The sequence below is a fragment of the Porcisia hertigi genome, chromosome 34, assembly GCF_017918235.1.
Source record: "Porcisia hertigi strain C119 chromosome 34, whole genome shotgun sequence".
Classification (NCBI taxonomy): Eukaryota; Euglenozoa; class Kinetoplastea; order Trypanosomatida; family Trypanosomatidae; genus Porcisia; species Porcisia hertigi.
In genome coordinates, this window is record NC_090593.1 from 597,564 (window position 1) to 619,362 (window position 21,799).

Here is a 21,799-nt window from a genome sequence, read left to right on the forward strand (position 1 = left end):
ACACCCGTCGCGGCTGGCGTTCCCGGTGGCACATTCTTGCAAAGCGTCTTCACAGCAAAGCGCATTTGGTAGGAGCGCTGGTGCATCACGTAATTCTTGTAGTTCCACACCCAAACAGCGAGACGGCACCGCAGAAGGCGACGCTAGCGGAGAGGATGCCAGCGTACTTGAAGGACATGTACCGCCGATCCCGCTCCTTCACGCGCTCTGGGACAGGTGCGTCATACCGTCGATGTCAGAGGCTTCCAGCAGGTAGAGTCGCTCTGAGCGCCCAGCGACTGTGGTACAAAATGTACGCGGTGCCCTCAACCATGTCGCCCTCCGAGAGCCCCGCGGTGCACAGCCAATCCACAACCCGCACGTACTGAGGGTGGCTCAGGAACGTGCACACGCCCCCCGCCATCATCTCCGGTGGGACAGCCAGGTCCACGTTGCCGACGACCAGAAGAACGCCCAATGTGGCGTTCGGATTCACCCACACGACGACGCCGCCCATCAAGAGGCCGCTGCTCCGCGCACCACCCACGCCCTCATCGCCTGGCTGCGACGGCGCGGCCACGCCATCGCGCTCGTAGGCCGCGTAGATACGTGGCCTTAGCGACACAGGAGAGGGTGGTGGGCTGTCCTTGAAGTCGACTTCGAACCCAAGAGAGCCAAGCAGCGCGGCCGACACGGTCATGGGCCACGGGCAGCCGGCACTGCGAGGGCGGGACGCCTCGCTCAGCAGGCGCGTACGCAGCGACACGCGATCCCTCCAGCCCAGGCTAGGCAAGGGTAGACCGCTTCACGACCGACGAAGCCACCTTGCGCGACACACCGCCCGATGAGGTGGCAGCAGCGGCGCTTCGTACGGAGGAGGCCGCCGCCGCCAATGACCAGCGACGCGCTGGCTGGCCCAGCATGGCGACGTGACATTCGGGCTGCAATACTGACGCCTGAAGCACAAACGCCTGCCCTCGCCACACACGCCGTTCCGGACCTTCCGGGTACAGAAAGACGAGGAGACGGTGGCGCTCAAGCGTGGGGGGCCGGCGTGCCGGTGAGAGGGAGAAACAAAGAGAGCGCTGCACTACCTCCTCGGACCTACAACTCTGCTGCAGGGAGGGGGGGGGTGAGGCCACGACGGCGACCAGGTGCACGCACACGCAAGCAGCACAAGCCGAGAGCGACAAGAGAGTCTAAAATGGGTGTCTTCTCACCGCCGCTTACGGCGTAAAACCTTCTTTCGCACCGCCCCCCCACCCCGTGTTGTGTCGGTAGCACAGCGCTGCGCCGCCACCACCACCACCCGCCCTCACTCTCATACAACAGACGAGAAGAGAGAGACAGGGGAAGTGGGGCATCCCATTTCGCGGCGTCGCGTGAGAGAGCAGCGAGGGAGTCGGAAAGAGATCGACAACGTCGCAGCGGATTGGGTGTGGAGGCACCGCGCGCAGAGAAAAGAAAAACAGAGCCAAGCACTGAGCGGAGAGACGCACAAAAACGGCGACGGTGGGTCGGGCGCGCGCGGCTGAGGGGAGGGGGGAGATGCTGAGCGAGGCAGCAGTGACACACAGGACAGCTGTTGGACGACAGAGAGGCCATCGACAGCCTGCGCCGGGGACGCTCCATCCGGTCTCCTCCCCCCCTCCTCACACACACACACACACACATCCGTCTCTTCCCCCAGCTCCTACGCCCGACGTCCATGCAACACATCAAGTCTCAATCCCTGGCAGCACGCGACAGGTGAGCAAGGGGAGGGGGGAGGGGGGGAGGGGGAAGGGCGTCGTGGAGAGGGGCTCACGAGAGAGGGGTGTGGAGCAGCTGTCCTGCGCGGACATGCAGAGTGACATTGGAGCAGTGATGAGAACACGTCGAAGATGGCACAGCGGCGATCGCAACGCTGAGAAGAGACCGAAGAAAACGTAAGAGGCCAGAACAGATGGCGCAACAACGAAAAAAAAAAGAATGATGTCAAGGGCGAACCGCGACAGGAAGAGAGAGGCGGCTCGGCCTTGGGTGGGTGGGTGGCGGTGGACGGGTGCGCCATCCAGCAACGGCAAACAAACAAGCGAAGAAACTAAATAGAATGGCACCAAGGGAACTGGGGGAGGGGTAGGTGGGGAGGGGGGGTCGGAAGGAATATGCGAGAACTGATGTGCGCTACGGTGCACTACGCGCGACATCTACGGGTGCGTGAGCAGCTCGCAGAAGGCCTGGCACGAGGGAGGACAGTGGAATCATCAATCAAAGAAAAAGAGCAACAAAGGACGCACTCAAGAGGTGTTATGTGGTGCTGACCAGGCGACTGAGGGGCGCGGCACTCTGCCCACACGCATCGAGAACTGGCATGCGGGCAAAGAGCAGAGTAGCGGAAGGGGGAGAAGGAGAGGGAGTGGCGCTGAGCTGTGCGGAATCCCACGCGAACGCAAGAAAGGAGAGGCGAGATATTCACCCACTCGAATATCGCGTGTGGGATCCGCCAGGCGGGTTTGCGCAGCCGCGTCCGCTTCGTTTCCTTGCTCTGCTGCGATACAGCCGTCCACGATCGCACTCGGCGGCGTGCCCTCGTCCCCCTGTCCATCATCCCCCTCGCTGCGCCCACACACCCGCTCCGCAGCTTTCCTCTCGGCTGGTCTGCGAGCACCCCCCCCTGACCGCACCCCCCACCACACACCACCTCTCCTCAGCCAATCAGGCGAACGCGCCTTTCCACAGAGTACACAGATGAAAACAAAAGAGCAAACACACACAAAAACAACACACGGAAGCGCAGGGGAGTGCCTCCCCCCCTTTTCCAGCACGACAGTATCACAAAGACGATGTTGATGAGGGAGAGGCCCCCGCCGACAGCGTACAAGACGAAGCCGGCACCCAACTTGTAATTCGTGAGCATCCCAGCGATACCCGCCGTGGTCGAATACACGATGACGGGGCCTTTCTCGCGGAGCGCGCTGCAGGGCATGTGGAGCACCTGAGGGCCTTCCTCACGGTTGTTGGAGAAAGCGTCCACCATGAGCGCGGCGACAGCAAAGCCGCAGCCACTGCCGATGATGCTCAGCAGCAGGCACAGCCAGTGGCAGAGCATCACAAGACCGAAAAAACACGCAACGCCGCTGGTGAGGACGGCAGCAATCGCCAGCGCCTCCGCCGCGCGGAAGCGTGTCAGGCGCGCTGGGCAGCCCGCCCACCAGTTCGTTGTCAAGACATCCCACTCGGCAGAGTTGCACCTGCTCTCCAGTCCCCCACAGCGTCAGGCAGGGCGTGTCACTGAGCAGATCCGTGCTCTGCACACGGAACTGGTCGACTACGGTGCCCACCACAACAATGCAGAGGAAGGCGAAGACCTGCAAAGTGCTCTAGAGGACAATGCCTACGCGGCAGGGACGGCAGCACATTTTCGATGGCACACACACACGGGGGGGGGGGAGGGTATACGTGAGTGTAGGTGTGTGTGTGTGTGGGTGGGGGTGTAGGGGTGTGTGTGTGTGCCAGGGATCGATATGGGGAGGGGGGGCTGAAGGGAGGAGCCGGGAAATGAGAGGATCAACGTAGAGTGAGGCAGCGGTGGTGAGGGGGAGGGGGAGGGGTAGAAGGCGGGGGCGTAGAGAAAGAAAAAAAGAGAAAGACTGGTGTGCAGCAGCGACGCCATGTGACACACAGGCACCAGGGGTGAGAGAAATATCCAGAGATGTGCGAGCAGGCGCACCACCTCGCAAAAGGAAAACGGCCACAGCGCGTAGGGGGGTGACGAGAGAAACACGCCTGAAAGCGGGGGGACACCGGGGGAGGAGAGGGTTGGAAACAAGGGGAGATGGCAAATGCCACACCACCGCGGGTGCAGAGGCGCGGCCGACTCTCTTTTCTGCCTCCCGCCTCGCCACCGCCCCCTCTCCTGCGCACTCACGCGCCTTTTTCCTTGCCTGTGTGTGTGTGTGTGTGTGTGTGTGCTCGTCCCCGTTGCTGGTGATCCACTGCTTCCAGACAGAGTGCCAGCAGATGTCGTTTTGTTTACCCCTCCCAAACAATGCGCGTGGGAGTTACTTTTCGCCATCTGCACCTCTCTCGGTGCGGCCATCACTCTCGTGACTTTTTACAGAATTTCATCTCGTGCCTCTTCGCTCGTGTGTGGTCGCACGCACAAAACCAATAAAGATAAACAAAAGCGAGTAAATTAAAGCATCTTTGAAAGGGAAGGAGAGATGGGATGGGAAAGGGGGGGGATGGGCGAAGGCGAGGATTGGGCGGAAGGCGGCAAATCCGCGCACACCCACTGAAGCTCCCCCTTTTTGATTCGCGGTCGTCGTGCGCTTCGATGGCCCTACTCCCTCGTCAACCACCGTGTGCCTCAAGTCATGCTCGGGTGCTCCCTCTCTCTCTGACAGCCCCCCTCCCCATCCCTTTTCGGTGATAGCGCTCTCTTGGCGGCATCGCCAGCTCCCCCGCACATCCGCGGAGACAAGGCTGCGGTCCATTTCCCTAGCGTATGCACGCATGCACGTACACGTAAAGGGGGGGGGGGGAAGCCGGACACAAAAACACCCACGACGAGAGCCCACCTCACTCCATCACACAAACACGCGGGAGAGGGAGAGGAGGGAAAAGGGCAGGGAAGGGGCGTCGACGAGACAGGCAGGCACGGTGAAGACGAAGAGGGAGCCGGAGAGTTGGGCAGGGGGAAAAGGGACACAGCGCACAGGAGAAGCCACCCAGGTGGTGGGAGACGGAGAACCGAGAGGGGGGGAGGGAATAAGAGGGGGGCATCCAGGGGAATAATAGCAACGAAAAACGCACAAAGCCCACAGCACAGACAGACCAACGTTGACACGTGTAAAGAAAAGAGAAGAGGAGGGGGGGAGCGGGAGCGGGAGCGAGGGGGAGCTGGTCAACGGGCTGCGTGCCCCCTCTCCTCCCCCTTCTCCTTCCTCCTCCCTTCAGCCACACTCCATAACACCATCCTCTTGTACAGAAGGTGGGCGTCGATTGATCAAATAAAAAAGCAAGAAGGGAAGGGATGTTGTCCCTCATAATAATAGTGAAGCGCAGAACACGTTTTGGAGAGAAGGAAACCGAATTAAGGGAAAAGGGGAGAAAATGAGAGGATTGTGCCGTAAAATGAAGCGGTCCGACCCTGCGATGTGCGACGTATGCGGACTCCTCGCACGGGTGACGTCCCCCGTGCCATGCGAAATTAAGAAATTCAAAAAAAAAGGGGAAGGAGGGAGCATCGATCGACTCTCCTCATCCATGTCCGTGTGTGCGCTCATCGCAAGCCCTGGCACCGCCCTATCCTCCGCACCCCCTGGAAAACCGCTGCTTATACGCTTGCTCACTCACTGCCCAGCGCGACCAGCTCACTTCCTCCCCCGTTCTCCTCTCGCTCTCTACCCTCTTGTAGGCAGTCGAGAGAGCTGTGGTGTGTGCATGCCAAGTGTCGGGAACACGCACCACCGCCAACACGGCGTGCGAGAGAGGGGGGCGGACACCTGTGACCGATGCAGGGTGGGGCCCTACGCCTCTCGCCCTCGTCCCGGGCGCCCCGGTGACCCGCGTTCCTCCTCGTCACTGGCTTTACATCGCCGTGCCGGGCTCCCCTCCCTTGCCACGCCCCATCTCATTCACCGTTGATTTGCCGGCCTGCCACCCTGGCGTGCGGATGGAAGGAGGGATTTGAGGTGGAGGGGAGTTGGGGAAGGGGGGTTGGAGAAGCAGGGAGGAGGGGGACGCGAGAACATGAAGAGAGCACAAAGGGGGACCACACATACACGCACTGCGAGGGAAAGCGGACGGAACAGCCAGAGAGACGGGCGATGAGCAGAATACTCGACATTCTCTGCCAGGTGCGATTTTACATCCCCTCGAAGAAAAAAAGAGGCGGTCATCGCATGAGCCCAACAACAGCAACACGGGAAAAGGGAGAAACAAAACAAAACACACAAACGGACAGTCACTAATAACGTAGCAGGGGAGAGAAAAGGAGTGTTATTCAAAGAGTAAGAGCGAGCGAGGGTGGCCCTCGAGATGTGCAGGAGAGCCGCAGCGCACGCTGGCACGAGAGGGCAGTGATGGAGTAGCAGATGAACCGGAATTAGGCGCATGTGAGCATCCGCAGCTCTCCAGCCCTCCCCCTCCCTGCTGGCATGAGACCCGCGCCGCTACCCGGCTCGCCTCCTGACTTCCCGTGGTATCCTCCACACCCTCTCTCCATCAACCTGGTCTATTATTACGGGCTTGCACCCGCCCTCCTAACTACCTCACTCCCTGACTCAGCACGGGAACATTAAGACCACAATGTTGACGATATCCAGGCACCAGCCCGCCACGAAGAGAGCGAAACCGACACCGAGATTGAAGAATGCCTTCATCTTTACGCAATCCTCGTTTTCCCGGTGAAAGGCCTCAGCGACGACCGCCCAGGTGACGCACGCAGTGCCAATGCCAATTACGTTGAGCACCAGGCAAGCCCAACGCAGGCCAGAGCAGCAGAACACCCGGATGACGCCACAGACTGCCGCTGCGCCGAACACGAAGATGGATATAATTGCAGTTACCTGAGCCGCACGGAAGCGGTCACGACGGCGTGGGCACATCTGCCACAGTGTGTCGATGGACTGGTGAGCAATCCTATCAGATAAAAAAAGTGTCGTACCCCAAAGTGTAACGGTACTGTCACGCGGAGCTTTCTTATGGTTGGTTTTGAACATCGCCAGTGGGGTGCCAATCAGCACAAACAGAAATGCGATGGCCTGCAGGATGGCATAGAGGACAGGGCTGATTCCCCATTTCATTTTTTCACTCAACGTGACCGTAGAGAGCCTGAGATGGGTGAGGTGGAGGTGATCCGAGGGGAGAGAAATGGGGAGGAGGGGGAGACGCAGGAGACGTCGGGAAAGCGAGAGAGTATCGATGCTTGGTGAGGGGATATGTTTGTTGCCATGTGCATATGCATTGACGTGGTTGCGCATGTGTGCGTGTTCGTTTTATGTTTTGAGGAGTGGGGAATGGGGAGTGGGGTATGGGGAAAGGGGGGCATCACAGGGGTCAGCAGGCGTAGAAAGAGGGAATGGACAGAGAAGTGGAGAGAGACACGTGTGGTTGCGAGAGATGCGCAACGAGAGGGGGTAACAGCTTTGACGGACACACACGCATGAGAGGCAAACGAGCAGAGCAAGCCGGCGGATGGGGGGAGATGGGGAAGGACATCGCCGCGGCAGCGAGGAGACAGGCACAAGGCACGAGAACCAGGCAAACGGTGTAGGGTGTATCGGCGGGCTCTGCCCGTTGCTCTTTCCTCCCATTGACGTTGTCGTGGGGAGCACTTCTGTGACGCCTTATGGAGAGGCGTGGGCCGGGCCGGGCTGAGGCGGGCGCGGCAGGAGCAGTGGAGGGACACCGCCGCGGGTGTCCCTAGAGCGACAATACCGCCCATCTCACACAACAGCAGCAGCAAGCCCAACCCGTCAATCTCATCGCCCACATGTCGGCTGCATACCGCTCACCGACCACAGACAACAACAGGATAATCCATATTCACGACAGCGGCGTGGGACGAGACAAAAAACCACACACACACACATACAAGCGATACCTGCAGGGCGTATTTCCCTTCATTATCTTTTCCTCCTCGAGAAACAGAAATGTGGGAGAGAAACGACTGGAACAAGAGGTGTCGTCGCTGCTGTGCAAGCGGATTGCCATGTCGCACACAGACGCGCGGACATTCAAGGGAGACAGTGAGGGGGGGGGGGGGGTCATAGACATCACGCAGCGTTTTACCGCTTTGCGTGACGAGGAAAGGGAGAAGTACAACACGCGAGGACGACGCGCTGCTCCGTTGTAGACAGGCTCGCTCCAAAGGGCGTCCTGCGCGCATAACATCAGGCACACACGCACACACCAGGAATCGCACGTACGTACTCAGATGCCGAAATCGAGGGGGTGACACGTTACGTCAGCCCTGATAGACAGACGAGCCTCGCTTCTCTTCGGTGCCCCCCCACCTACACTCCTTTGCAGTTTGAGACGCGCCGGTGTCATTCACAACTTCGCGTCACTCGTCAAGAGGGGAAAAAGAGAACATGAGGGGAGAGAGAGACGCGGGAGGAGTGACGCGGAGAGGCGGCCTATCGAGAGGGTCTGCTTCGGCGGGACACGAAGGAAGTGAAGAAGACGGCGCACGTATTCTCTTGTCGTTTTCTCTTTGTCCGTCTCGTTCTCACATACATCTCTCTTTCCTGGGTCGGCTAATACAATCAATAGAGCGGTCCTTGACCTGCCACAGGTCTGGCCGCTGCATCATGATTTGCAAGGCGCCACCCGAGACGCTGAACATGCGCAGCATGCGCCACGCCGGGGTCGTGGAGGCCTCCATTGCACGCTGCAAGTGCGACAAGACGATCAACGACTGGTACCCACCAGCGCAGTAGACCGTCACATTGGGGAGAGAGAAGGCCTGCCGCACGGCAGGGGGGCCTGCGAGGAGCGCCAGGCTGTGTGTATCCAATCCATGTACGCGGCCGCCAGCCCTGGGGTCCAATTACAGCGCCACTGCAACAGCGACGGCGATGCCGCAGCGGCGTCTCCGACTGCCATGGCGCACAATGCCGCCAGCCCGACATGAGCGCTGTGCGGATGCGAGTCGTTTTCCAACTCGTACGGCGTGCGCACGTCTCACACTACGCGCGTACCTGCCAGTTCGACTGCAGCGAGGCGCTCGTACGACATCAAGTGAGAGAGTGCGTCGCCGCGTTGTATCCAGTGCAGGGTGTGGCGAAGGAGCACATCAGCGGGCACGCTGGTAGGCGGGTTGCATTGCAGCTCTCGACACGGCAGCTTCGTCACAATCGCCGACCCGCCCTCCCCCGAGTGCTTCACCGGTTATTCCGAGGGGCATGGCAAGTCGGCCAGAGTCAGGATATGTACACGACTCTCTCGGGACAGCGCTGAGAGACGTTGCAAGACCTCGGCGTGCTGTTCCTCTGTCGCACATGGCAGCCACAACTCTGCTTTCGACGCGCCGTGTCCCGCGCCCGGGAAACTCACCGGCACACTAACGGCGCCGCAGAGGTGCAGCGCGTGGTAGTCGGTGGCACTGCGCACGTCGACGAGGCTTACGCAAGACGAGAAGGAAGCGAGCTGCTGGCGAGGTGTACTCCACGAGTCACCGCGTGCGACGGCAGGGTCGAAGGTGTACCGCAGCGCTTGCTGCATATCAGCAGGAAGCTCTGCCGTACACGCTGCCCGGTGCTCAGGCTGCAGTAGCGCAAGTAGCTGGCGCAGGTGTACCACGCGACTCGCGTCGAAGGACGGCGGGTGCGGCAGCGGTGGCAAACGCCGGCTGTCCTTGGCGAACGCCTCTGTCGTCGTGGCGAGCGTGTCAATAACCGTGCGGGAGTGCCTCATACGCGTGAGGTCGTCGAAATGCGCCGCCCAGTAGAGATCCGGCTGACTCGTCACGTTGCGGTACCCGCCGTGTGCAGGGAGCAGCACGACTCGCGGCAGAGCGTCGCAGTCAGCCATCACTCCCGTCGCCTGTCTCTCTCTCCTTGCTCATCGTAGACGCGTCGGTGCGAGTCGTCTTGGCCGCTTCACCGCTTTTCCCTCTCGGCCCGCTGCCAACAGCGCGCAGCGGCGCAAAGTAAACATCGAACACGTACCTCCTGAGCACACCGTGAGTGTGCACCAGGGCTGCGTCGCGGTCGCCACCACTGCTGCTGATAAAGGCAAACGGCGGCACAGGTCCGCCTGTTGTCTCGCGAGGACAGAGAGACCACTGAAGCAAGTCCCAGCGGGGCGCCGCACCGGTGCTCCAGAGCACACCCATGCAAAGGCCCGCACGCACCTCGGAGGGGCACATCTCAACGAGTAGACGCTCCGGCGAGAGGGCTGGCACGCGCACAGTTCAGAGTCGCAGGCGAGGGCTGAGTTGCACGTCCTCCGCTGTGCCGGCAGGCGTGAGAGGAATTCCGGGGACGACACGGGCAGCCGGGAAGCGCCCGAGCAGTTTGGTCAGCCCAGACGCGCCGTCGACATAGCAGTGAGTGAAAATTATCCACCGCAGGGTCGCACCGATACAGCCCAAGTCCGCGGCATACGCGCTGAGCGGCGCTGCCCGCGAGTCAACGATGGCCGCTGCCGCGACGGTGACCGTGGAGACACTCGCAGAAGTGCAGGAGGAGTCCGCTAGCAGGAACGAGCATGTGCGGCTTCCCCCCCCTCCCCTTCACGTAGTGTCGCAGTACAAAGGTGTTAGCCGATGCCGGCACCGCCACCGGTGGGCTGGAGGAGGGGAGGGGAGGTGGGGCAGTTGTGCCTCATGGCGATCGGCAGGAAATGGAACGCCATGAAGTCCTCCAGACGCCGCACGGCTCGATCGTGGCAGTCGGTAGTAGTGGTGGCTCCACCGAGTGCCGTCGTCGCTGGGACATCAGTCCAGCACGGCTGGGAGGCGGCACCCGAGGGCGAGCCAAGCAGCGCGGTCGACACCACACGCCAGTGGTGCAGTCGCCGCAATTCCGGGGCTGCGCGCGCACCTGCTGAGGCGGATAAAAGCGCCCGACGAGAAGGTGGATCTTGTTGGCACACACCGCACTCTTCGGAGCAGTGAGCAGCGGGCCTGCAGCAGCGGTGGCGGTAGCGACGCAGTCACTGCGTTACATCGCGCACGATTTCATCGTCCAGGCACCCGGCGACCTCCATTAGCACCGGACAAAATGGCATCGTGCGGCGGGCGGACAAAGAGAGATGGTGAGGGGGAAGAGAGAGAGGGGGGGGATGAGGTAAACGGGCGAGGGGATAAAGACGAAGCGGGGCAAGCACAACACTGCACGTAGGAGTCTGGGTATGATGCGAGGGAAAAGAGGGTGGCGAAGTCACCAACAACAAAACAGGAATGATGTAGAGCACAAAAGCAATACAACAACAACAACCCCAAAAATGTCGCCACCATCGGCTCTGCTCTGATGCGCTATATGATGTGTGAGTGACAACACTGTACACTCCCCACTTATGACCCACACCACTCGTGTGGTGCTACGCATAGTGCTACACGCGCACTACAGTAATGTCCATGCAGTCGCTTGGGCATGGCCTCTGCCTCAACGCCATGCACGGCATGCGCTTTGCACACCGCCTCACAGCTGCTGGCATGAGGTATGCAGCCACGCGGTGCGACTCTCTTGCGAGGCGTGGTGGTGGTTCGGGCTTCTCCGTTCGCGAGTAATGAGAACCGGCTGAGATGCACCCGAGTCATGCTGACACTGCGCTCGTCCTATAGGCGGTACCATTTTTTTGCAAGCTGTCACAGGTTGCTTGCACGCCCACATCATCCAGGCCCTGGCCACCGACGGAGACGCGATAGGCTGCTTGGCTTTTCTATGCCACACGTACTCGATTCTGTCATTACCGGAGGCAATTCAGCATTGGCGGTCTTTTTTTTTGGGGGGGGGGGAGGGGAGGGGAGGGGATGAGAAGGACAGGGGGCAGTGGTGAGCTGCTCAGCCTCCCCACGGTGCGGGTGGGGAGCCCCTTTCCTCCCTCCCCTGAAATAACCCACGCTGAGGTGTGCCCCCACCGTCAGGGAGGAAGGGGGGGGGGAGGGGGGAGTGGCGCCTGCGAGTGCAAGAATACAATGAACGGTGCGCATCTCGCACTTCTACACACACACACACACTCCTTCTCTCTCCCACATTTCGTTCTCACACTTGAGCGAGAAAAAAAGTGCGCGGTTAGACCACGTCTTTAATAGAGGGGAAGCGATTTCGAACAAAGCTGCAAGAACGCCAGAGGGAGCCGATCATGAACTCCATTGCATGGCAGAGCTCGCGGGTGGCGGCCAGGCATTCGACGTGGTGCACCTCCCCACCATGTTCGCCCACGGCCGGTACGATGTCGTTCGAGGACACGACGGTCATGACGTTCTCGTTGATAGACCGCAGGGGCACATTAAACTTCTTGCGTGCTAGCGCGATGCCAGGGGCGCCAAACGCTACTGCATTCACCCGCATCTGAGCGGCCACAATCGCCGCCACCGCGCCGCCGAGCGAGTGTCCAGTGAGAATGAGCTTCCGCGGGTGGGTGGGTCGCGAGCCCACGTAGGCAATGTGGTTATATAGGTCGGCAAAGAAATGACGACGAAAGTTGTTCTGCTGGCAACGCCGTAAGCTGTGGTTGTCACTCCCTGTGAGCTCCGCCCACGTTTCGTAGACGTCCCCGTGCGGATCTGCCGGCAGCGAGGCGGTGCGAATCAAGTCGACAATCAAGTCCTTCGGCACCACAAACGTTCCTGGGATCAGGGTTGTGATGAACTGGTACAGCGCCAATTCAAAGAAGATGTTGATGTCAGAAAGGAGGTCTGTGAAGGAGAACATGTCAGTGCCGCGCACCGCGATGACAGAGGTGTCGCGCTTTTCGCTATACACCTCGTAAAAGTCTCTCCACCCTGTCGGCTGGTGATTCGAGTCACCAGGAACACACGACGCAGAGTGGCGTGGCTGAATGACCCAGTCGGAGCCCAAGTGCGCATTCAGAAAGCGCAGCATTGTGTTAAATTCGTCTACATTGAAGAGGTACGGCGCCACCGCGAGGAGAGCGAGTTCCCATACAGAGGTTTCTCCGTATTGCCGTGTGCACAGCTGAGGGTAGAAGTCCTCACCCTCAGCTGAAGTGATATTATGCCACAGGAACGCATTCGACGTCGACTCGGGGACGTTGTAGAGGTTCTCGCCCAGGGTCGAATTGAACGTGTCGGCCTTCGCTGTCCGCTGCGACGCGTTTTGAGAGAGTAAGTGCATGCGCACTACAATGTGATCGAAGGTCAGGTAGCTGTTGTCCGCCGCCGCTGTCACCCGAACCGGGAGCGGCCGCAACTGCGGGAAAGCCGCCTGGAGTATGAGCCCCGACACTAGAAGTGCGTACAGCAACAACAGTGTCATTGTGAGGAGGCGTAGCACAACCCGTACTGTGCGGAACGTCGAGCCGCTAAAGTAGCCTGGGCTTTGCAGCGACAGGAGACGAGGGAGGGCATACGCGTAGAAGTGGTGGTCAAACACGTAGCGCCGCAGCGCCCCGGGAGGAAATACGACCTGCCGCTTGAGGTGCACCTCTGTTCCATTGGCTTCCAAAATCGTCATCCTGCGAATGTCGATCAGCATGTCCAGGCTTACCACGTCGGGGCATTGATACTGCTTCTCGTGCGTTTCCTCTAGAACGCTCGCCAGCGACGGCGGGAGAGGTTCACCTGTGTCAGCGTACTTCCATAGAACGGACCCTTTCAGCGTCACATCGAACTCGCGTGCCAGATCGATGGCGCGGGCGGCCAGCAGCATGTTCACCCACACCAGCATCAGGCATAAAAGTGGGTGGTTGCGAAAATAGAAATACGCACTCAGCAGCAGCAGTTGGTATGGAGTCGCTATGATGACAATAGGTATCAGCGCATCAGGGTGGCGCCGAAGCCACGAGTAGGAGCGCAGAGTACGCGTCACAGCGGCCGTGGTAGAGAGAGCCATACAACCAAACAAATGCGGGACATTGAGGTAACTCAAAATCATCACCCCGGACGTGAGGCCAAACACCGGGCCGCTCACAATAGAAAGACCAGTTGTGGAGACAATGACCATAACAAAGCCAATGTGACGCAATGTGTGAATGTGTTGTCTCCACCACTCGTCCTCAAAGTACGAGACGAATGGCTGCTGAGATGAGGCATTCATGGGATTATGCTCCTCTTTCATGGTGGTGAGCTTCGACGTCTGTGTTCCTGTGACATACCTGGCGTCGGGGGGTACATTGAGGCGTGCCCCATTTCGACTTCCTCGAGTTTCAGTCTTCATACCGCCACCGTTACCGTCAGCGTCACCGCGCGCCAGCTGCAGAGGTGCCACTGATGATATGGTGCCGCTTGGGTGGGAGCGGATGCCTTTTACTGGCAGCAGACACGGATGAGAGGGGGCCGTGGGCAGCACATCCAGCTTGTTATGGAGCAATGTCTGCGGTTGGCACCGTTGGCCGTTGAGGACTTGAAAGATGCGACCGTGCTTCAGCATCATCCTACAAATAGGTGCCCCCCGAAGCACCGTCGACAGAACAAAGCTCGCTTGTATCACAAACACCATCCATGCGGCTCTTGTAACCCACGGCTCTCGACCAGACCACTCCACGAAGGCGTTTGTGTGACAGAGAAGCACCAGTGCAACTGCAAGGCTCATGGAGACGATGCCGCAAATGACTAAGCGCTCCCTTTTCTTCACGGTAAAGCGCATGCGGGCGCGGAGGAGAGGGTAGTCTAGGCCGCGCTGTGTCGTGTAGGCATCTACCATGGCTTCTGCAACGCAGTTCATTACCTTGTGACCCAGAGTGGCGACTGCGATTCCCAGTGTGGCAAAGGGTGCCGTGCGGGATGCAATGGAGCCGAGGCCGTACACGAGCGTCGACACGTGTGAGGTGCTAAATGGGCGCCTCTCCATCTCTTGCGTCACTGGGATCACGAGTACCCAGACGATTCGCTCGATCGCCGCATGAGTCAGGGCGACGACCAAAGCGAGGAAAGGTATGTAGTACAGACTGAACAAGAATCGCACACAGGTATCGAGGTAAAGGGAGAACTCGTCTGGGAGGTAAAGGGAGCGCACAGTGACGTGGATAAAGTGGGCGATGGCACGCACCCAGAGACGTAAGCCGAGATACTGTGTAGTGAGAAAAGTGGACGTATGTTGCACCATCTCGCGCGCCGCCTGTGTCGCCGTTGTTTGGTCGGATGCCTTTACCGCATTGGATAAGGATAGAGTGCTGCTGCTCGCTCTAGACGGTTCTTCTTCCATATTGGGGAGTCCCACACCTATTGGAGTCCCTTTGTTTCTAGCAATCGGAGACGGTTGGGTGTGGGTGTAGGGGGGGGGGGAAGGGGGATGAGATGCTCAGAGCCTCCCACACAAGTCGATGCATCAACACACATAACCCTAAACACAGAGACAGGCATGTAGAAAGGAGGAGAAAGCAGGGAGAGGGGGAGGGGGGAGTAATGGGATGCGGCAGGGTAAGTGACACCAACACGCCCGGCCACTGCCAGCGCGGTGTCCAACAGCCTCAGCCAATGGGGTGGGCTGGGCCAACTTCTGAAGAACCTTGACCACCTTTTTGAAAAAAAAAGTGTGTGTCTGTGTAATTGTAGCACTTGTGCGGTGAAGCCGTCACCGTCTGTGAATGCATGTCCGTGTTGCCACACGTCTTTCCTGGGTAATTTGCGTGCGGAGGTGTGTGTGTGTGCCTGTATGAGCAGTAACACGACAGTGGCGCGATGCGCTTCCAATCTTTCCCAGTTACGTAAGGGTTCGGAAGCGCAAGACGTGTGTGTGTGTGTGTCTCTCCACGACCCCAAAACAAACAAAATGCTGGCAGATACCGGCCACATGCACCACCACTCCCTCCCCCTCCCAGGCCGCTGTGTCGCCTCCGACCCCAAGCGGATTACAGCCTTCGCTGGCCGAGATTCAAAATGAGGAAAAAAGGGGCACGAGAAAAAAAAGGGATGTTTGAAGAGAAGGCAGCTCAGCACGCACACACACACACACACACGCACACACACACACACACGCACACACACACACATACACACCAACCAACCAAAGAGAAAGGGAGGGTGCCTGTTAGTCGTGGGCTAAAGAACCGAGCATCTTGCTAGATGACGCGCATGGCTCTTTGAGTGCATGCGCCTGTGTGCAAATCCGCGATGACTAGCATGTAGCACCCGTGGACAGACAAAGGGGAGGGAAAGTCAATTGGTGGGCTGACGATCCCTTCCTGAGTCAAAAAGAGACAAGAGAGCGAAACACAGGGAAGCATGCGACGAATACAAGGCGCAAGAATCGGAAAAGAGAGTGCGACAGTGAGACGTTAGCGCACCCACCCCCACCCACTGGTACAAATCTATGAAAGGAGAAACTCGATCAAGCGAAGAGAGGGGTACGAGAGAAACTGGTGTGTGAGACACACTGCGTGGTGGCGAGAGAGAGCGTGGGTAGCCAACCCGTCCGTGTGAACCCTCGCCTCCCCCACCTTTGGGAAAAATGTTCCTTTCCCCTTTTCTCCTCCAGCGTTGGTGCGGCCATTCACCGCCTCCCTTGCCTTGTCACCAAGCATGATAGAGTCGCACAGGAGTTCTTCACATCTTGGACGGTTGTGTCAATTCCCGATACACGGACAGCACACGCGCCTGTACCACGGCTTTGTCAATCGTCGCTCCTGCCACTGCGGAGGGGTGCCACCACAGATTTTGAATCTGCTTCGAGAGTACTTCCAGGCGAGACAGCGCCGCTTCTTTCCCCAAGGACCCCATGGTGTACACCATGACGCCGCTACTTGACTTCACCCCCTTACCAGGCAACAGTGTCGCAGGCAAACGCTTTAATTGCAACAGCGAACACGCGACGAGGCTCTCGCAATAGTTCTGCAGTGTCTGCTTGTTGGCTGCCACAACATAGCGCAGTTTGTTTTCCGCATACAGGGTCCCACATACGCGCTGCGTTGTCGTCACCACGTCTGCAGCACCGAGTGGTTCGCCCGGATACGTGGCCAGCAAAGTCGATACAGTCACGAGCACGGCGTACAGCGCTTCCACGTGAGGGCAGATAAGCTGCAGGAGAAAGTAGTGGTACTGGGTGACAGGCACAAGCACGGACGCACCGCTGCGGGATTCGATATCAGATAGCCCAGAAGAAACCGATTTCACCTCAACAGACTCACGCTGTAGTTGACTTAAGGTGCACTCCAGCCACGACGAAAAGCGGACCGGTGATGCAGCGGCGTAGTTGGGAAACTCCACAGACAGCAGCCGCTGCAAAAGCTGTGTCTGGCTCTTGAGCACATCCACTTTTACAGAGCGCATGCCGCATAGCATCACCTCACTGGCGCCGGGTCTCGAACGGTACGGCGTAGTGAAAGATCCGAACGCTTGCGCGACGACAGCGATGAGGGCCTCATCTACACAAACGTGGATAAGCTGGTTGGTGCTAATGTTGACCGCAATTCTGGTGGTCACACTGTCTGGATGATACACCACCGCAGACATGTCATCTGTTGTGCGGAGGTAGCGGTAGAGGCTGCTCAACCCGATCGTCGCGATCCTGTCCGGGCTTCGCTCCGCTGCCTCTAACGAAAGCTTAGCACCACGATCTTGCAAGATGCTACGTAGCCATGTGACACCTTGCTGGACCTTTTCTAAAGGCATTATCGCAGCAGCGGTCGATGCCGCTTCCACGGCATTACCGTTCTTCGTCGACCTTGTACTCGCTGCGGAGTGGTAGGGGCCGAGACACTCCACCACGGCTGCCACCATCGACGCCGGGGTAATGACCGTGTTGCGCTGCAGTTGGTACACCAAGTTCCACGCGATAGTGGCGAGCAGAGGGGCCGGTGTGATGGAGTTCCCTTTGACAACAGATGGAGTGGTGTCCAGTGTTTGGGAAACCGACGCGGTTTTGGTGGGTGGTTTGGCCTCCTCTCGGAGATGCTCGCGCTTGGCTTGGAAGGGCGCTGGGCAGTGTCGCGGGTTCTCTCTGAACGAACGCAGAGACACGGGCTCGCTCATGTAGACGTGGATGTTGCCGTGCTTGCGCTCGAGAAGGCTTCTGGCCTTGAGCATGTTCGTCGGGTTTTCCTTGGGCTTTGGAACACCTAACAGCTCTTGAGCGTGCGTGGTGGCTTCGAGAAGCTCATCGTATGAGAGACTGACCGGCATGATGAGGACGTCGTCCAGCTCCTGCTGACCTGGCTCGTAGAAGATGTCGCAGACAAACTTGAGAAGGCCCATCTTGGGTGCCATAGTCTTGCCGGTGCGACTTCGCATTCCCTCAATGAAGAACTCAACCGGGCGACGAGCACGCACCAGGTGCCGCACGTACTCCTTGAACAGCGCAGCATACAGAGGGTCGCCGCGGAAGGAGCGGCGCATGAAAAAGGCACCGCTTCCCCGCATCAGGGTCGCCAAACACCCCATGCTGAGAAAGTTTTCTCCGGCGACGACATGCGGCAGCGGCAATTGCATGTGCGCCATCAACTCGGAAAGAATGAGAAAGTCGATGTAGGAGCGATGCAGCGGCACGAAGACGACCGCGACGCGTGGCATTGCAAAATATCTGTGAAGACGCTCAAAGACGCCGCTGTTAACCTCCACGCGGCCATAAATGCGTTTGAAGAAATTCTGGATGACGAGGCCCGTCGTTCGACAGTGAACGTGATTGAGGGTGTCACCGCATTGTAGCAGAATGCGCCTCGCCTGTGCTTCCACGTCTTTCCTTGGCGCTCCCTCTCTGGCAGCCAGGACGGTTACGAGCCGCTGAATATCGGGCTGTGCGAGAATCGAAGTGAGCACCTCAGGCGTCATGCCAGGAGTCATGTTGCTGCGCCGACCATTTGCTGTCATCCCGATTCGATGAAGAAACACGAGGCATTCGAGGTATTTGCGAGTGAGGGACGGAAGCGGGGGTATGCGGTCGGCGCCGTGGTAGACCAAGTCATTCGTGAACGAGCGTCGCGGTTCTGGAAAGTTGAAAGGGGCTTCTGGGGTAACGGCAGTCCCCTCTTTTGTGAGTGTCGGCGGAGTTCCGCTCACATCCGCACCTTCGGTTGGGGCGCCAACGACAGTTGAATCGCCTACCGCCCCTGCAAATTTCGCAATGTCTGCCATCGGTGGTAGAGGAGGGCTGCCCCCCAGCCGACGCCAACCGTATGAGGAGCGCGTGACGCGTCGTGCTAGGTGTTCAAGCACCGCCTGTGCAATCACCGAGACATACGCCTCCCAGTCAACCTCAACGAGCGCCGAGTACTGGTGGTAGGGCATGAGACTGTAGTGCGAAGTCAGGCGACGCAGCAGTGAGTGGTAGAGGGTCACGTTGAAGTCATCAAGACGGTATGGCAGAACGGAGAAGGATGAGGATGCGGCACGTCTGTGCGACGCTGCTGGCGCAGAAGATGCCTTGTCTCGTCTCGCTCCCATGCACGCAATAGACTCGATGAAGCGGACGGTGCTTTCCATCTGCGCGACACACGCCTTTAGCACGTGCGTGGCCTCGGCACTCCCTGCCTTGCTCTCCATGATGCGCTGCCGCTGCCGATACGCACGCCACCCTTCCAGTGCATAGGTAGCCGCGCGCGGCTCCGGTCCAAAGTTGGCTACATCCGCCACGCTGAACGGGAACTGCAGAAGCGGCGCCGGTGTCAGGATGTCAGCCACAGGGAATGCGTCCAAAATCTGCTCCGCGTATCGACTGTAGTAGCACATGAGATATTCGCCCACCATACCCCACACCAGCGAAGCTTCGCCAGGCCTGCGTGACTCGGCCACTGCGAAAGACGCCATGTTGTGCTGCGTAGCACACGGCGCTGCCTGCGTTGAGGTCACTGTGGCCGCCCCAGCAGCAGCAGCAGGAGCAGCGAAGGGGGGTGCATGGAGGGCGTCATCGTACTGCAATTCAGTGGCGCACTCCTCACAAGCTGGCAGCTCACCGTGGCGCAGGTATATATGCCCCAACAAGGCGGCATTGAGGGCAACGTCGACGGGTGTTATCGTGGCAGGCTCACTTCGGCTGACAGGGAAGTGCCGCAAAACGCCGATAATGTTTGCAGCGCACAGGATCGGAAGTGTGCCGCCGTGTGATATACCTGTCGAGGACCGGACGGCGACTTCTGTGGCGCCAAACTCCAGTGCCGGCGGGTCCAGGGCATGTGCATATGCCAGGAGCACCACCCAGTTTACCGGCGTCACAACCCCCTTCGCAATTCTCGACAGCATTTGACACGCGGCAGTGCGGTAAACGTCATCAGCGAGAATGACAAGGCTGCCACGCACACGCGTGCGCTGCGAGGCGGTCTCAGCGGCATGTGTGAAGTCGGCATCACTCCAAAGACGGCGCAGAAGGGCTTCGTAACCCTTGAGCCCAATTTCTGTGTTTGTGCCAAGCGACTGCGCACTCAGCACCAGCACAAACAAGGAATTTGAGGCACGAGGCGCACTGATGTTCCTGTCTGACGCGGCGGTGACGCCGACCGACGATGCGGCAACGTCACACTTGCCAAGCACGCCGCCTTCAAGCACACGAATTCGACTCAGCATCGGTCCAATTTCCTCTACCTTGGGCGAAATATCACCGTAGAAAAATTGAGTCATGTGCGACACAGACACACCGGAGCGTGTGGCCCGGCTTGCACACATTTTTGACTCCACCTGCTGCACAGTAGACATGAAGTCTCTGGTAGCTGCACCCACGTCGGGAGAGCTGGGCACTGCATGAAGGTTGCCGTTATACGACGACGGGCTGCTGATCTGCACAGGCACGCGTTTGACCAACACCTGACAGCTCAGCGGTACGTGCGGCGATGTAGCGAGAGCGCAAGCGCATGTCGCAGTAAGCCCGTCGATGGGCGCCACCAACACAACCTGCTTGCACTCCTCTGGGAGCGACAGCCGTGCTGGTGGAAAACTCATTTTCTCAGACAATGCCGTAATAATGAGGCAAAACAGTCCTGCACACCAGACACACTCCCCCGCCAGACACGCACACACGCACACACACAGAGAGAGAGAGAGAGAGAGAGAGAGACGCAATGCGAGGCGCAGTGGAGTGGAGTTCGCCTACACGTTCGCTCAAGGCACCCAAAACGTTAAAATGGAGAAAAGGACAGAAGGCAAATGCAAATTAAAAAAAAAAGAGATACTTTAGGGATCAAAATTTTGACAACGCTGTGGCTGCTGCTGCTACTGCTGCCTCGTGGGTTTAGGGGGTGTCGTTTGTGCAGTATGAGCCCTGGATGTCACCAGCTGCACACAGAGCGCTCTTGACAAAATCACGTTTTTGCTTATATTTTGTCCGCCCCCAAAAAGGAGAGCCACGGCACCGAGGGCTGGGGGGGGGGGGGGGGGGGAGGGAGCTAAAGAAAAATGAAGAGAGAGAGGGGAAGGAGGCAGTGGAGGCGTGCGGCGTGAATGACGAATGGGGGAGCGACAAGTACGCCCAGCCTGCACAGACGGCGAAGGCACTTCAAGGAAAGACAAGATAGCGCAACGTTGCCCACCACCACCATGAAAAGACACACACCTCCGCACGCACACCAAGAGCCAGCAGGAGTGCTAATGAGCAGAGAAGCCAATGACAGCAAACGATAGAGGGATTGCCGCAGTACTCAGTCGCTGAGACACGAATGTGAACGAAGCGGATAATATCAGATCGGCCGTGTGATGGAGACGCACACATGCACTGCGTGAAAGAACTAAGACAGCGGTACATGCACATTGGTGACAGTTGGGTTAACAGAGCCACAGAAGGGGCAAGGAGTGAAGTGAAAGAAAGGAGAGAAACAGGAGGGAGTGGGGGAGTGCATTGGGAGAGACGGGGGAAGCGGCAAATCTGCTCGCCGACAGCCATATTACAAAGAGGATCTCTGAGAGGGGACCGGCAGAGAAAGGTGCAAGCCAGGAGTGGATGAGATACGCCCGTTCAGAGAGGGGGCGGGGGGGGGGAGGGGGAATCCCACCTCGGTGCATACATGAGGTGTAGGGAGAGCAGCTCGCTCACGGACAAGACGAGAGCCACAAGTCAGATTTCATACGCCTCCAATTTCTCCCAGCACCCCCGCCCCCCGTCGCCAAGCACACACACACTTAAGTGTCGATTTAGTATATATATATAGAGAGAGAGAAAGAGAGCAGCGTCCAACACTGCACGTGCATTGCCGCTGATATCCCCTTCTCACAGGTTATCGATGTCTCCTCCCTTACTTCGTGGATGCCTCAGTTTGAAGAAATACACGGAGTACCAGTGCTGTT

General features: G+C 58.8%; 5 protein-coding genes across 5 annotated transcripts; all 5 read right to left on the bottom strand.

Moving 5' to 3' along the window:
* Nucleotides 1-2,668: 2,668 nt before the first annotated feature.
* JKF63_01712 (uncharacterized protein) lies at nt 2,669-3,070 on the bottom strand (the record flags this gene model as incomplete). The annotated part of the gene is made up of 1 exon (XM_067897758.1): nt 2,669-3,070. One exon carries the CDS (start codon nt 3,068-3,070, stop codon nt 2,669-2,671), a length of 402 nt encoding a protein of 133 aa, XP_067753915.1.
* A 5,342-nt stretch (nt 3,071-8,412) lies between these two features.
* JKF63_01713 (uncharacterized protein) lies at nt 8,413-8,574 on the bottom strand (the record flags this gene model as incomplete). The annotated part of the gene is made up of 1 exon (XM_067897759.1): nt 8,413-8,574. The coding sequence occupies one exon, from the start codon at nt 8,572-8,574 to the stop codon at nt 8,413-8,415; it is 162 nt and encodes a 53-aa protein (XP_067753916.1).
* Nucleotides 8,575-8,859: 285 nt separating this feature from the next.
* On the bottom strand, nt 8,860-9,501 carry JKF63_01714 (uncharacterized protein; the record flags this gene model as incomplete). The annotated part of the gene is made up of 1 exon (XM_067897760.1): nt 8,860-9,501. The coding sequence occupies one exon, from the start codon at nt 9,499-9,501 to the stop codon at nt 8,860-8,862; it is 642 nt and encodes a 213-aa protein (XP_067753917.1).
* A 2,207-nt stretch (nt 9,502-11,708) lies between these two features.
* JKF63_01715 (uncharacterized protein) lies at nt 11,709-14,801 on the bottom strand (the record flags this gene model as incomplete). The annotated part of the gene is made up of 1 exon (XM_067897761.1): nt 11,709-14,801. The coding sequence occupies one exon, from the start codon at nt 14,799-14,801 to the stop codon at nt 11,709-11,711; it is 3,093 nt and encodes a 1,030-aa protein (XP_067753918.1).
* A 1,340-nt stretch (nt 14,802-16,141) lies between these two features.
* On the bottom strand, nt 16,142-20,461 carry JKF63_01716 (uncharacterized protein; the record flags this gene model as incomplete). The annotated part of the gene is made up of 1 exon (XM_067897762.1): nt 16,142-20,461. One exon carries the CDS (start codon nt 20,459-20,461, stop codon nt 16,142-16,144), a length of 4,320 nt encoding a protein of 1,439 aa, XP_067753919.1.
* Nucleotides 20,462-21,799: the final 1,338 nt, after the last annotated feature.